The sequence below is a fragment of the Somniosus microcephalus genome, chromosome 12, assembly GCF_052327205.1.
Source record: "Somniosus microcephalus isolate GS21.2 chromosome 12, FLI_Smic_1.0, whole genome shotgun sequence".
NCBI classification, from domain to species: Eukaryota; Metazoa; Chordata; class Chondrichthyes; order Squaliformes; family Somniosidae; genus Somniosus; species Somniosus microcephalus.
Genome location: NC_140998.1, coordinates 7,307,914 through 7,321,529, shown reverse-complemented (window position 1 = coordinate 7,321,529; position 13,616 = coordinate 7,307,914). Strand labels below are relative to the sequence as shown.

At 47.7% G+C, this 13,616-nt stretch overlaps 1 protein-coding gene across 1 annotated transcript in view; it reads right to left on the bottom strand.

Annotated features, from left to right (window-relative positions):
- noxred1 (NADP-dependent oxidoreductase domain containing 1) overlaps positions 1 to 13,616 on the bottom strand; it is a 99,367-nt gene that overhangs the window by 18,000 nt on the left and 67,751 nt on the right. The window contains exons 3-4 of the mRNA XM_086002558.1: positions 9,072 to 9,252; positions 1,026 to 1,180 (exon numbers count right to left, since the gene is read on the bottom strand). Of these exons, the coding sequence (XP_085858684.1) occupies positions 1,026 to 1,180; positions 9,072 to 9,252 (336 nt within the window). The remainder of the gene's footprint in view (positions 1 to 1,025; positions 1,181 to 9,071; positions 9,253 to 13,616) is intronic.

Genomic DNA, 13,616 nt, shown 5'->3' with positions numbered 1-13,616 from the left:
GGATGATGATAAAACTTATATTGAGTGTTTCTTTTAAAACAGGGAGGATGTGTGGGTAACTGTGTCAACTGTTCTCTGTCTGCAATGTACAGTGCCTCTGCTAAGGTTGGGCAGACAACCCTACATAAACTTAACCTCATGCAAAGCCCTCCTGCCCGGATCCCAACTCCCGCCAAGTCCCATTCACCCATCACTCCTGTGCTTGCTGACCTTCATTGGCACCGCCTCGATTTTAAAATTCTCATCCCTGTGTTCAAATCCCTCCATGGCCTCACCCCTCCCCATCCCTGTAACCTCCTCCAGCCCCACAACCAACGTTCCCTCTAAGTTGAATGGCTGCGCAGCCCGGGACCGGCTTTTATGATGTTAAATTTCATGTATGCACGAAACTTTGAATTGACCGTGCAGACCGTTAAAGGGACCGCGCACCCAAATTTAAAATTAGGGGGAACATTGCCTACAACCCTCTGAGATATCTGCGCTCCTCCAATTCTGGTCTCATGCGCATCCTCGATTTTAATTGCTCCACCATTGGCGGCCGTGCCTTCTGTCGCCGTGGCCCTAAGCTCTGGAATTCCCTCCCTAAACCTCTCTGCCTCGCTACCTCTCTCCTCCTTTAAGATGCTCCTTAAAACCTACCTCTTTGATCAAGCTTTTGGTTATCTATCCTAATATCTCCTTATGTGGCTCGGTGTCAATATTTGGCTGATAAGGCTCCTGTGAAGCGCCTTGGAACGTTTTTACTGCGTTAATGCTACTATATAAATGCAAGTTGTTGTTGCTGTACCCAGGATCTCTGCCTGTGCTGTTCCTGAGGCTAAACTATGTGGCACTTTGATTTCTTTCCCCCCCCCCTCTTTGCCCGTTGAAACCTGCCAGCTCCTGGTCTGCAGTTCTCTAACAGCACAGCCCCTGAGGCACGCGGTACGTCGGGGAAACACAGCGCTTTGGGGTTGGAACCTTTCACCCCACCTCCGTCTGTGCAGAGCACTGAGGAAAACCAATGGTGCTTCCGCATTACTTACAACCCGCTTTAAATGGCGATGTCGCTTCGATAACCTCCTGAACCAGCAGGGCTCCAACGTCATTTTTGTGGCTCTCCCACAGTTTAACCCATGGAACTCCGGAGTAGAAATACCGCGGCCTCACTATTGTGCTGTGCGCCAGGAGGTGCTTGAGTCTGAGAAAAAAAAAAGACCAATAACAATCTCCATCTTTAAGTAAGCACCAAATCCTACACGAAGGAGAGACTTACTAGAGGAATCATAGAAAGTTACAGCACGGAAGGAGGCCATTTCAGTCCATCGAGTCTGCGCCAGCCAACAAAGTGCTATCCAGCCTAATTGGACTAATTGGAGAGCTCTTTCAAAGAGCCGGCACAGGCACGATGGGCCGAATGACCTCCTCTTGTGCTGTAAGATTCTACGATTCTATGAATAGCTGAGCCAGAGAGACCAGTAAGATCCCATGTCCGATCCCTGGTCTGTGCTGAGTTATCTAATCTCAGCTGGAAACCCTCATTTATCCTCTCTTCTTCTTACTTCTTAGGCAGTCCCTCGGAACCGAGGATGACTTGCTTCCACTTTAAAAATGAGTTCGCAGGTGACTGATGAGTCCAATGCCGGACCCACAGTCTCTGTCACAGGTGGGGCAGACGGTGGTTGAAGGGGCGGGTGGGTGGAGTGCTTGGGTTGACGTGCGCTCCTTCCACTGTTTGCGCTTGGCTTCCGCTTGCTCCCGGCGAAGAGACTCGAGGTGTTCGGCGCCTTCCTGGATGCTTCTCCTCCACTTTGTGTGGTCTTGGGCCAGGGATTCCCAGGTGTCAGTGGGGATGTTACACTTTTTCAAAGAGGTTTTGAGGGTGTCCTTGAAGCGTTTCCTCTGCCCACCTGGGGCTCTCTTGCCGTGCCGGAGCTCCAAATAGAGCGCTTGTTTTGGGAGTCTCGTATCGGGCATGCGGACAATGTGACCCGTCCATCGGCACTGATTGAGCGTGGTCAGAGCTTCGATGCTGGGTGTTGTGTATGTAATATGTGTGCTACTTGAACCTATGGACAGGACTGCACTACTTGTAGGGCGTAGTGATACGCAGTACCACTCCTGGCCATAGGGGTATAAATAGTACTGTGGGTACTGATCTCCCCTCAGTTCCTGCCTGTGGGCATGAAGTAAAGACCTACGTGCAGTCCCTACCTCCAACCAGTAAAGGCCTGTTTGAGTTATACGTTTAAGTCTTTGTGTTAATTGTTCAATACAATACACATACTTAACACTGGGGATGTTGGCCTGAGCAAGAACACTGACTTTGGTGCGCCTATCCTGCCAATGGATTTGCAGGATCTTGCGGAGGCAACGTTGGTGGTACCTCTCCAGTGCTTTGAGGTGCCTGCTGTACATGGTCCATGTCTCTGAGGCATACAGCAGGGCAGGTATCACTGCTGCCCTGTAGACCATGAGCTTAGTGCCGGGTTTGAGGTCCTGGTCTTCAAACACTCTCTTCCTCAGGCGACCGAAGGCTGCACTGGCACACTGAAGGTGGTGTTGGACTTCGTCGTCGACGTCTGCCCTTGTTGACAGTAGGCTCCCGAGGTATGGAAAGTGGTCCACATTGTCCAAGGCCTTGTCGTGGATTTTGATAATCGGGGGGCAGCACTGTGTAGCGGGGGCAGGTTGGTAGAGGACCTTTGTCTTACGGATGTTTAGTGTAAGGCCCATGCTCTCAAACGCTTCGGTGAAGGTATTTACAATGGTTTGGAGTTCGACCTCCGAGTGAGCGCAGATGCAAGCATCGTCTGCATACTGTCATTCGACGACAGAGGATGGGACGACCTTGGATCTGGACTGGAGGCGACGGAAGTTGAACAGTTTCCCGTTTGTTCTGTAAATTAGCTCCACTCCAGTGGGGAGCTTACTGAGGGTGAGATGGAGCATTGCAACAAGGAAGATCGAGAAGAGCGTTGGTGCGATGACACAGCCTTGCTTGACGAGTGTCGTCTTCAGACTCAATTTTCCCAGCTCTGTCCTCACTGGCCTCCCAAACTCCATGTTCCATAACCTCCAACATAGAAACATAGAAGATAGGAGCAGGAGTAGGCCATTCAGCCCCTCAAGCCTGCTCCGCCAGTCAATGCGATCATGGCTGATCATCCAAACTCAGTACCCTGTCCCTGCCTTCTCCCCATATCCCTTGATCCCTTTAGCCTTAAGAAATATATCCAACTCCTTCTTGAATATATTTAATGAATTGGCCTCCACCGCCTTCTGTGGTAGAGAGTTCCACAGGTTCACCACTCTCTGGGTGAAGAAATTCCTCCTCATTTCTGTCCTAAATGGCCTACCCTTTATCTTTAGACTGTGTCCCCTGGTTCTGGACTCCCTGACCATCGGGAACATCCTTCCTGCATCTAGTCTGTCCAGTCCTGTCAGAATTTTATAATTTTCAATGAGATCCCCTCTCATTCTTCTAAACTCCAGCGAGTACACGCCCAATCGACCCAATCTCTCCTCATACGTCATTCCTGCCATCCCAGGTATCAGTCTGGTGAATCTTCGCTGAACTCCTTCCATGGCAAGAACATCCTTCCTCAGATAAGGTGACCAAAACTGCACACAATACTCAAGGTGTGGTCTCACCAAGGCCCTGTACAACTGCAGCAAGACATCCTTGTTCCTGTACTCAAACCCTCTCGCTACGAAGGCCAACATACCATTTGCCTTTTTAACCGCCTGCTGCACCTGCATGCTTACATTCAGCGACTGGTGCACAAGGACACCCATGTCTCGTTGCACTTCCCCTTCTCCCAATCTATTGCCATTTAGATAATAATCTGCCTTCCTGTTTTTGCCACCAAAGTGGATAACCTCACATTTATCCACGTTATATTGCATCTGCCATGTTTCTGCCCAATCACCCAACATGTCCAAATCATCCTGGAGTTTCTCGACATCCTCCTCACAGCACACACGCCCACCCAGCTTTGTGTCGTCTGCAAATTTGGAGATATTACATCTAGTTCCCTCGTCTAGATCATTAATATATATTGTGAATAGCTGGGGTCCAAGGACCGATCCCTGCGGTACCCCACTAGTCACTGCCTGCCACTCGGAAAAAGACCCGTTTATTCCAACTATTTGCTTTCTGTCTGCCAACCAGTTCTCTATCCAAGTCAATACCTTGCCCCCAATCCCACGTGCCTTAACTTTACACGCTAATCTCTTATGCGGGACCTTATCGAAGGCCTTCTGAAAGTCCAGATACACCACATCCACTGGTTCTCCCTTATCTATTTTACCAGTTACATCCTCAAAAAATTCCAGTAGATAAGTCAAGCACGATTTACCTTTTGTGAATTCATGTTGACTTTGTCCAATCCTGTCACTGTTTTCCAAGTGCTCTGCTATTACATCTTTTATAATGGACTCTAGCATTTTCCCCACTACCAATGTCAGGCTTACTGGTCTGTAATTCCCCGTTTTCTCTCTACCACCTTTTTTGAATAGTGGGGTAACATTAGCTACCCTCCAATCCATGGGTACTGTTCCAGATTCCATCGAATGTTGGAAGATGATCAGCAATGCATCTACTATTTCTAGGGCCACTTCCTTAAGTACCCTAGGATGTAGATTATCAGGCCCTGGGGATTTATCGGCTTTCAATCCCATCAATTTCCCTAATACCATTTCCCTACAAATACTGATTTCTTTCAGTTCCTCCCTTTCATCAGACCCTATGTTCCCCGGCATCTCTGGGAGGTTATTTGCGTCCTCCTTTGTGAAGACAGAACCAAAATATGTATTTAGTTGGTCTGCCATTTCTTTGTTCCCCATTATAAATCCCCCTGATTCTGACTGCAAGGGACCTACGCTTGACTTCACCAATCTTTTTCTCTTCACATATCTATAAAAGCTTTTACCGTCAGTTTTTATGTTCCCTGCAAGCTTACTCTCATACTCTATTTTCCCCTTCTTAATTAATCCCTTTGTCCTCCTTTGTTGAATCGTAAACTGCTCTCAATCCTCAGGATTACTGCTTTTTCTGGCCAATTTATATGTCCTCTCCTTGGATCTTATGCTATCCCTATTAGCCACGGTTGAGTCACCTTTTTTGTTTTATTTTTATGCCAAACTGGGATGAACAAATTCTGTAGTTCATCCATGCGGTCTTTGAATGTTTGCCATTGCCTATCCACTGTCAACCCTTTGAGTGACATTCCCCAATCAATCCTACCCAACTCGCGCCTCAGACCAGCGTCGTTTCCTTTATTTAAATTTAGGACCCTAGTCTCTGAGTCAACTACTTCATTCTCCATCTTAATGAAGAATTCGATCACATTATGATCGCTCCGACCCAAGGGGCCTCGTACAACAAGATTGCTAATTAATCCTTTCTCGTTGCATAATACCCAGTCTAAGATGGCCTGATCGCTGGTTGGTTCCTCGACATATTGGTCCAGGAAACCATCCCGTAAACACTCCAGGAATTCCTCCTCCATCGTATTGTTACTAATTTGGTTAGCCCAATCTATATGTAGATTAAAGTCACCCATGATGACAGCTGTGCCCTTATTGCACACTTCTTTAATTTCCCTTTTAATGCCATCCCCAACCTCCATATTACTGTTTGGAGGTCTATATACCACTCCCACTAACGTTTTCTGCCCCTTGGTATTTCTCAATTCTACCCATACAGATTCCACATCATCAGAGCTAATATCCTTCCTTACAATTGTTTTAATTCCTTCTTTAACCAGTAATGCTACCCCACCTCCCTTTCCTTTTTGCCTGTCTTTCCTGAATATTGAATACCCCTGGATGTTGAGTTCCCAGCCTTGGTCACCCTGGAGCCACGTTTCCGTAATCCCAACCAAATCATATTCGTTTACCTCTATTTGCGCAGCCAATTCATCCACCTTATTACGAATGCTCCTCGCATTGAGATACAAAGCCTTCAGGCTTATTTTTTTAACGCTCTTAGACCTATTAGAATTATTATTTACTGTGGCCATGTTTGATTTAAACTGTTGATTTCTCTGACTGCCACTTTTGTTTTTCTCCTTCCTTTCTTTTGCTTTTATCCTTGTTTCCCTTTCCTCTGTCCCCCTGCTCAGGTTCCCAACCCCCTGCCATCTTAGTTTAAACCCTCCCCCAGAGCACTAGCAAACACTCCCCCTAGGACATCAGTTCCAGTCCTGCCCAGGTGCAAACCATCCGGTTTGAACTGGTTCCACCTCCCCCAGAACCGGTTCCAATGTCCCAGGAACTTGAATCCCTCCCCGTTGCACCATTCCTCTAGCCACGTATTCATCTGAAATATCCTTCTATTTCTACACTGACTAGCATGTGGCACTGGTAGCAATCCTGAGATTACTACCTTTGAGGTCCTATTTTTTAATTTACCTCCTAACTCCCTATATTCAGCTTTTAGGACCTCATCCCGTTTTTTTACCTATATCGTTGGTACCTATATGCACCACGACAACTGGCTGTTCACCCTCCCCTTCCAAAATGTTCTGCAGCCGCTCTGAGACATCCTTGACCCTTGCACCAGGGAGGCAACACACCATCCTGGAGTCTCGTTTGTGGCCGCAGAAACGCCTATCTATTCCCCTTACAATAGAATCCCCTATTACTATAGCTCTACCCCTCTTTTTCCTCCCGTCCTGTGCAGCAGAGCCACCCCTGGTGCCAGGAAGTTGGCTGCTGCTGCCTTCCTCTGATAAGCCATCCCCCACAACAGTACTCAAAGTGGTGTATCTGTTTGAGAGGGGGATGGCCACAGGGGACTCCTGCACAAGCTGCCTGCGCCTAGTACTCTGCCTGTTGGTCACCCCTTCCCTTTCTGCCTGGCCAACCTCTACCTGCAGTGTGTCTAACTCCCTAAACGTGCTATTCATGACGTCCTCTTGCAAAACTCTGGGGCCCGTATCCTATCCCACGTAGTTCCCCTCACCTAACCAATCTCCAGTAGTTCCACATTCCTCAGCGCATTGACATCAAAATTCTCCTCCCAAACCCTCCATGGCCTTGCTGCACCAAACCGCCCCAACCTCCTTTAACTCCTACACTCTCTGCTCTCCCAACCCTGGCCTACGGAGAGGTCCGCCCGCCCTCCATTCTACCACAGGTGGGACACCGAGCTCACCCCCGCACTCTGGAACTCTTTCCTTAAACTTCAGCCCCACCTTCAACAGCCTCGTTAACACCTGCAGCTTCAGCCGCCTCCTCTAGTTCCAGTCCTATTCCTGCTGGGGTCAGGCACTGAACCATGAAGTGACTTGGCCATGGGCGTTCGGCTATGTGAAAGGTGCTGTATGAATGTAAACTGTTGACATTGGAACGGCTTTGCACTGGCTCCACCAGCGATAGTGTGTCTGCTCATGCTCACTAGCCTTGCACTTGCTGATTTCCCAATCTCAGTCAATGAGAATGTGCTGGGCGAAGGCCAGGCCCTTGCCAAATGAAGATAACAAATATTGCACAGAATCACTTCAGGTTGCTCTGGAGCATCTCCAAAGCGCCCGGCCTCAGGAGGGAATAGCCTGTATCATGACATCATGGGGCTGACCATCACCTCCAAGAACCCCTCCACACACCATCCCGATTTGGACATATACTGACTGTTCTTTCATCGTCGCTGGGTCTAAATTTCCTCCCTAACAGCACTGTGGAAGCACCTTCACCACACGGACGGCAGCGGTTCAAGGAGACGATCTACAACCACCTTCTCAAGGGGCAGTAAATGGCCGGCTCGACAAACATCCACTAATAAGCCCACTGACACCCACAACTACCTGGACTACACTTCCTCTCACCCTGTTTCCTGTAAGGCCTATATTCCATTCTCTCAGTTTCTCCGTCGCATCTGTTCTAACAATGCCACCTTCCATACTAGTGCTTCTGATAGTCTTCCGTTTTCCTCAACCGAGGATTGCCCTCGACTGTGGTTGACATGGCCCTTGACCGTGTCTGTTCCATTCCCCGCACTTCTGCTCTCACCCCTTCCCCTCCCTCCCAGAAACACGATAGGGTTCCCCTTGTCCTCACCTTTCACCCCACCAGGCTTCACACTCCACGGATCATCCTCCGCCACTTCCACCACCTCCAGCGTGATCCCACCACAAAACACATCTTCCACTCCCCTCCACTTTCAGCATTCCAAAGGGCCCGTTCCTTCTGCGACACCCTGGTCCACTCCTGAATCACCCCCAACACCCCTTCCCCTTCCCACAGCACCTTCCCGTGCAAGCGCAGGAGATGCAACACATGCCCTTTTACCTCCTCTCTTCCCACTGTCCAGGGCCCCAAACACTCCTACCAGGTGAAGCAGCGATTTACTTGTACTTCTTGCGATTTAGTATACTGCTCACGATGCGGTCTCCTCTACATTGGGGAGACCAAACGCAGATTGGGTGACCGGTTTGTGGAACACCTCCGTTCAGTCCGTAAGGGTGACCCCGAGCTTCCGGTCACCTGTCACTTTAATTCTCCGCTCCACTCCCACTCTGATCTCTGTCCTCGGCCTCTTACACTGTTCCAACGAAGCTCAACGTAAGCTCGATGCACAGCACCTCATCCTTCGATTAGGCACTTTACAGCCTTCTGGACTCAACATCGCGTTCAACAATTTCAGATCATAACCTCGGCCCCTATATTTTCACATGGCAGCTGTTGATGATTCTGCCATTCCCATTTAGAACTCATTCTAGACTTATCTTGTTTCTTTACTTGTCCCATTACCATCTCCTTTTGCTTTGTACTATCATACCATTTCTCATTTAATCTCTCCTGCCTTCCATCCTATCACAGACCTCACCTTTTGTTCTTTCCTCCCCATCCCATTTCCCTGCCTCTGTACTTGCTTAAAATCTGTTACATCTCTAACTTTTTCCAGTTCTGACGAAGGGTCATCAGCCTGAAACGTTAACTCTGTTTCTCTCTCCACAGATGCTGCCTGACCTGCTGAGTATCCCCAGCATTTCCTGTTTTTATTTCATATTTCCAGCATCCGCAGTATTTTGTTTTTGTGTTGGAGTATTTATGAATCTCCGGTACCCTGTGAGCGCGGGACTGACCTGGGCACAGACACTGTGGTTACCAGACTGTACACGATGCAGGACTCCGAGACGCAGCCCCGGATCTGGGAGGAAACAGTGATTAAGTGAGATGGAAGACAGCAGAGAAACATCACGTCCACTGAGGCGACCAGTCGTTGGTTGTCATAGAAACACTTGACTCCCAGGTATGTTAGGTCACCTGAAATAGAAAGGAGGTGGCATGGCGTTCACAAGATGGGTTTTGGATGAAGAAGGCCCTTCAGCCCATTGGATCCCATCGACCCAGAATCCCAGCCCGACCGAATCCCCATTACAGCATCCAAATCCAACTGTTTCTGAAATGAATCCAGTGTCCTGGCCTCACTCAGCCTTCCTCGCCACACTTCCAGTTGTTGATCTCTCGCTCTCTGGGTAAAGAAATACTGCCTGCTGTTTGTCATAACCTTGCCCCTCACAACCTTGAACCTAGGCCCTCTTGCACTGGTTTCCTCGCTTAACAACATAAGAATTAGGAGCAGGAGTGGGCCATAAGGCCCCTCGAGCCTGCTCCACCATTCAATAAGATCATGGCTGATCTTCTACCTCAACTCCACTTTCCTGCACTATCCCCATATCCCTTGGTTCCCTTATATCCCAAAATCTAGCGATCTCTGTCTTGAATATACTCAACGACTGAGCCTCCACAGCCCTCTGGGGGAGAGAATTCCAAAGATTCACCGCCCTCTGAGTGAAGACATTTCTCCTCATCTCAGTCCTAAATGGCCGACCCCTTATTCTGAGACTGTGACCCCTGGTTCTAAACTCCCCAGCCAGGGGAAACATCCTCCCTGCATCTACCCTGTCAAGCCCTGTAAGAATTTTAAATGTTTCAATGAGATCACCGCTCATTCTTCTAAATTCTAGGGAATATAGGCCTATCTGAAAGTCTTATTCTGGATTCTCTTTATCCCCTAAAGTATTTTATGCAACTGTAAACCAATGCCACAAAAGTGGGAAGTTGCATGTTCTGCCAACTGAGGGAACGCAGTCTGATCTCTTTCTGTTCCTGTTCTATTTTCAATATGGGGAGGGGTTCAGGACTGAAATCAGGAAGCACTTCTTCACACAAAGGGTAGTGGAGAAATGGAACTGACTGTATCCCTCACACTGTCACTCAGTAACCCCTCTCCTCCAGCGCCCTGTGTTACTGACTGTATCTCTACTGATGTTAATCCAGCTCCCTCACACTGTCACTCAGTAACCCCTCTCCCCCAGCGCCCTGTGTCGCTGACTGTATCTCTACTGATGTTAATCCAGCTCCCTCACACTGTCACTCAGTAACCCCTCTCCCCCAACGTCCTGTGTCGCTGACTGTATCTCTACTGATGTTAATCCAGCTCCCTCACACTGTCACTCAGTAACCCTCTCCCCCAGCGCCCTGTGTTACTGACTGTATCTCTACTGATGTTAATCCAGCTCACTCACACTGTCACTCAGTAACCCCTCTCCCCCAGTGTCCTGTGTTACTGACTGTATCTCTACTGATGTTAATCCAGCTCCCTCACACTGTCACTCAGTAACGCCTCTCCCCCAGCATCCTGTGTCGCTGACTGTATCTCTACTGATGTTAATCCAGCTCCCTCACACTGTCACTCAGTAACCCTCTCCCCCAGCGCCCTGTGTTACTGACTGTATCTCTACTGATGTTAATCCAGCTCCCTCACACTGTCACTCAGTAACCCCACTCACCCAGCGCCCTGTGTCGCTGACTGTATCTCTACTGATGTTAATCCAGCTCCCTCACACTGTCACTCAGTAACCCTCTCCCCCAGCGCCCTGTGTTACTGACTGTATCTCTACTGATGTTAATCCAGCTCCCTCACACTGTCACTCAGTAACCCCTCTCCCCCAGCGTCCTGTGTCGCTGACTGTATCTCTACTGATGTTAATCCAGCTCCCTCACACTGTCACTCAGTAACCCCTCTCCCCCAGCGTCCTGTGTCGCTGACTGTATCTCTACTGATGTTAATCCAGCTCCCTCACACTGTCACTCAGTAGCCCTCTCTCCCCCAGCGTCCTGTGTCGCTGACTGTGTCTCTACTGATGTTAATCCAGCTCCTTCACACTGTCACTCAGTAACCCCTCTCCCCAGCGCCCTGTGTTACTGACTGTATCGCTACTGATGTTAATCCAGCTCCCTCACACTGTCACTCAGTAATCCCTCTCCCCCCAGCGTCCTGTGTTGCTGACTGTATCTCTACTGATGTTAATCCAGCTCACTCACACTGTCACTCAGTAACCCCTCTCCCCCAGTGTCCTGTGTCACTGACTGTATCTCTACTGATGTTAATCCAGCTCCCTCACACTGTCACTCAGTAACCCCTCTCCCCCAGCGCCCTGTGTTACTGACTGTATCTCTATTGATGTTAATCCAGCTCCCTCACACTGTCACTCAATTCAATTCAATTCAATTCAATTCAAATCGCTTTATTGGCATGACAAGTTACATCTTATGTTGCCAAAGCATCGGAAAACATTCATGTTTGTTCACAAAAATACAGATCTATCCATACAGTGTATAAACAGATATATCCCTGAGTGTATAAATACATTTTCATATAATTTATATATACTCTTTTCTTATATTTAGTGGTTGTCCCTCTGTTTATGGCAAGCTGTAACATAGTGTGCCGCTAGTGTTACGCAATTTCTCTCTTCCCCTAGTAGGTATGGGAGTTTTTGGTCGTCGTTCAAATTTCTGAATTCCGGGCATATTTTTGTGAATTTTGGGTAGAAATTCTCCCTTATGCCCTGATATTTTCTACAAGCTGTGAGGAAGTGCATCTCTGTCTCCACCACTCCCTGACTGCAGTGAGAGCATATCCTGTCCTCTCTTGGTAGCCGGATCTGCCTGTGTCTGCCTTTTTCGATCGCCAGGCTATGTTCACTAAGTCTGTACATTGTCAAGGTTTTTCTCAGTTTGCTATCTTTTACCATGGTCAGGTAATCAGCTATGTTGTATTGTCTGTTTAGGGCCAAGTAGCAATTGAGTTTGCTTTGGGTTTTTGTTGTTTCTGCCCAGTATGACAGATATTTTTCCTTTTGCTTAGCGACGATTGTGTTGGGTCGAATTCTTTGTATTACGCTGTCACTGTCCTGGGGCTGGTTATTGTTAGTAGTGTTAGTAGTTACTTCACTGAGTCCCAGGACTAGTTGACTGAGGGTATTCTTCTTTATGGTCCTCTCTTGGCATTTCAGGGCTTCGTAATGATAGCATTGGGGGTTGCTCATTTCTAGGTGTTTCCAAAATTTGGTGGCTCTTTTTTGGATAGTGATTATTAATGGATATTGGCCTAGTTCTGCCCTGCATGCATTGTTTACGGTTTTCCTTTGAGTCCGGAGGATACCTTTACAGAATTCTGCATGTAGGATCTCAATTGGGTGTTTGTCCCATTTTGCAAATTCTTGTTGTGTTAGCGGTCCCCACACCTCACTGCCATAGAGTGCAATTGGTTCAATTGCTGATTTGAAAATTTTGAGCCAAATGCTAATTGGGATTTCTATTTGGATTGATTTTTTAATGGCATAGAAAGCCCTTCTTGCTTTCTCTTTCAGTTCAATCACAGCCAGTTTGAAATTTCCCATAGAGCTGATTTTTAAGCCCAAGTATGTGTAGTTAGTGGTTTGTTCAATTTTGGCTGTTCCTGGTATGAAATTTATTTTGGGTCCCTGATGTCTGGATCTTTGCTGGAACACAAGGACTTTGGTTTTTTGGGGATTTATTGTCAGGGCCCAAGTCTGGCAGTACGACTCCAGCAGATCCAGGTTCTGCTGTAGACCCTCCTTAGTTGGTGACAGCAGAACCAGGTCATCTGCATAGAGGAGGAATTTAACTTTGGATTCATATAGGGTGAGGCCGGGTGCTGTAGATTGTTCAAGAAGTTTTGCCAGTTCATTTATGTAAATATTAAAGAGTGTCGGTGAGATTGGCAAGCCCTGCGTCACCCCCCGCCCCTGTGGAAGTATTTTGTTTGTTTGTCTCCAATTTTAACTGCACATTTGTTGTTTGTATACATTGATTTAATTACATCATATGTTTTTCCCCCTATCCCGCTTTCGATAAGTTTCAGGAATAAACCGTCATGCCAGATGGAGTCGAAAGCCTTCTGGAAATCTATAAAGCATGCGTAGATTTTGCTTTTGTTTTGATGAGCGTGTTTGTCAATTAGGGTCTGTAGGGTGAAGATATGATCTGATGTTCTATAGTTTGGCAGGAATCCAATTTGGCTTTTACTCAAGACATTGTGCTCCTCAAGGAAGTTTATAAGTCTTTTGTTTATGATGCTACAGAATACCTTCCCCAGGTTACTGTTACACAGATGCCTCGATAGTTGTTTGGGTCGACTTTGTCCCCACTTTTGTATATGGGCATTATGAGTCCTTTGTTCCAGATATCAGGAAGTAACCAACACTCAGAACCAAGTTGAAGAGCTTTAGGATAGCCAGTTTCATTTTATCGTCTGTGTGTTTAATCATCTCGCTTAGTATGCCGTCTGCCCCGCAAGCTTTTCCTGGTCGCAGGTC